The sequence below is a fragment of the Rhagoletis pomonella genome, unplaced genomic scaffold, assembly GCF_013731165.1.
Source record: "Rhagoletis pomonella isolate Grant_MI unplaced genomic scaffold, Rhpom_1.0 Rhpom_scaffold_00013, whole genome shotgun sequence".
NCBI classification, from domain to species: Eukaryota; Metazoa; Arthropoda; class Insecta; order Diptera; family Tephritidae; genus Rhagoletis; species Rhagoletis pomonella.
Genome location: NW_023458567.1, coordinates 10589201 through 10591614, shown reverse-complemented (window position 1 = coordinate 10591614; position 2414 = coordinate 10589201). Strand labels below are relative to the sequence as shown.

The 2414-nt window shown below is 35.2% G+C and overlaps 1 protein-coding gene across 1 annotated transcript; it reads right to left on the bottom strand.

Moving 5' to 3' along the window:
• Positions 1–559: 559 nt before the first annotated feature.
• Positions 560–1818, bottom strand: LOC118748230 (kelch-like protein diablo; the record flags this gene model as incomplete). Its single annotated transcript, XM_036482605.1, is given in 3 exon segments — positions 560–740; positions 1053–1366; positions 1428–1818. Coding segments are annotated over 3 exon segments (696 nt in total), but the record flags the coding sequence as incomplete, so codon positions are not given.
• Positions 1819–2414: the final 596 nt, after the last annotated feature.

Sequence of the window (2414 nt, the reverse complement as noted above, 5' to 3'; positions counted from 1 at the left end):
CAGCGCTTTAGCTTTCTACAAAAACTTTTTTTAACGAAATAACTAAATTTTAACAACGCGACTATTTTTCGCACGTACGCGTGCTTCCACTCTTCTTAATTTTGCCGCAATCATTGAATTTCATGAAATTTTAAGGGCGATATTGAGTTCTAACACAAAAATACCCTTGAGAGATAAGGACATAGATTTTCCTCGAGGGAAAATAGTCACTGTAAATGCTTATTTTTGTAATTCAAGCTTATTTGCCTTGTTTTTTACTCTATTTCTTACTTGGAAAATTTTAAAAGAGGACGCTGCATGGCTATAGAAATTGCTTGAAGACCTTTTCAGAGCAAAATTTAAATTACAACTCGTGTGCTTCGGAATTTCACTCTTCGACAAATCTGAAATGTACCAATTTAATCGTAATCGACTTTTGTATCGTTATTAAACATTAATCGTTATCGTTTTCTATAACAATCAATGTCGTCGATAAATTTACCTTCATAGTTTTACGCTCTACCGAAACCAAATATCACTCAAATAAAAATTAATGCTCATTTTGTACGTCCATACTTACAGCTGGTGAGTAGCGTCTATCCAACATTGACCTGCGTTGCTCCCATCTGTTGGTAGCTGAATTATAGCGTGCAACGTCTATATCGCCAAATGCATATATGTCGCCATTTAAAACTGTAGCAGCTTCAGCAAAACGTGGCATATTAGCCACATATTGCCATCTACCAGTTGACCAATCGAATCTAAGTAAAAGATTAGGGGCAGTTTTCTCAACAGGTACATACGAGTACATATCGTCGCACATATCGTCGCACCATTGGATAGACAATCATTTAATCTATTAGAAAAATCTTTAGTTTTCTTAAATCTCTTTGGCTCACTAATTTATTCCCGAAAAACGAAACTGTATTTGTATGGATTGTAATGGTTTATAAATACTTCCAATTCGTTTTTCTCAAAACTATACTTTTCATGTTACACTATTTCATTATTCCAGCGACGATATGTAAGTGATCGTACATACCAACCACATCACTGAAGTGAACATCGCTTACCTTTCTACACTAGTTAATGCATCGCCTCTTTTATTTTTTCCACTAATTGCATAGATGTACTTATTCAAAACGACAACACAAACACTACTACGATGTTCTTGCATTGATGATAGTGTAGTCCATTCTTTAGTTAGCAAATTATAGCTGACAACGTCTTTACTGGGTCCATTAATACTACGACCACCAATGAAAATGAAGCAATTTTCAATGAAAGCTGTATCAAAGCCATATCTTTTTATTTCCAATCTGGTAGCTTTCTCCCATATTTCCTTAGCTTGGTTGAAACGTAATATATCCTTGACACCCAACCAATCCTGTATTATCCAAAAATTGTTTAATAATTGTATTCGCATAAGAAATTAAGGTCATATTAACTTCTCCGAAATTTTGTACAGCTAGCCAAGAGATGGAATCTCCACGTTTCTTAATCGCTTCCATGGCCAGGCGCTCACAGCCAGGTAATGGTTTAATTTGCTTCTCAATAAATTCCGTCTCGAATTCGTCTAGCCTTAGCGAACCAATCATATCGGGTAAGTTTTGTTGTCGCACGCCGGCATTGTATTTGTACCAGCGCATTATAGCCGAAAAGAGGTCTTCCTGCGTAACTTTATTGGCGTCTACTTTTGCTATGATTACCTTCCATTGTGACGCGTTCAGGCCAAATATTTCATTGTCCTTGTTAACCTGGAATGAAACTCATACAGAAACAGTGAAAGCGCTAGTCATCGTTTGAAGTAAAACAAATGAACTTTCGAAGCTCAAACCAGTATTTAGTGCAGAGATGTCCAAAACATATACCGCGTGAAAAGCTTCTAAAAGCTTTCTAAGGATCTTACTTGAGTGCACACAGTGTCAAAGCTCAAACTGATCATTCATTCATTGATTTAGTGAACAATTATGTTGTCTAAGGGTGAGAAGATACTAGAATGTTTCACGCTAAGGGCACTTCATTTAAAATTTTCTGCAATTCTCAATGAAATTATAAAATAATTTTACAGCTGTGACAAGCAAAAACTACTTTTCCCATGCACGCGTCTATACAAATTTAATTGAAAACTTTAAAAATTCAGCGAAACAGGCAAGGCATTTAAACAGTAAGCTTAACGTTTTTTTTAACAGGAAAAGAAAAACATAGCTCATACAATGAAATTCTTTATACGTCTCTCTACAATAGTAATGAAAAGCGTACGCTTTACCTTTCCAAATCAAATGTATGGAACGTCGTCGGGGATATTTACTGAAATTAATTTTGTTAGGGCAACTATTTTTTTTTTAACTTTTGATACGTGAATTTTTCTTCGCATTTGTACAATTGCTCTTTCAATAAAGTTTAACGTTACCGCTATTATTATGCCATTGCGA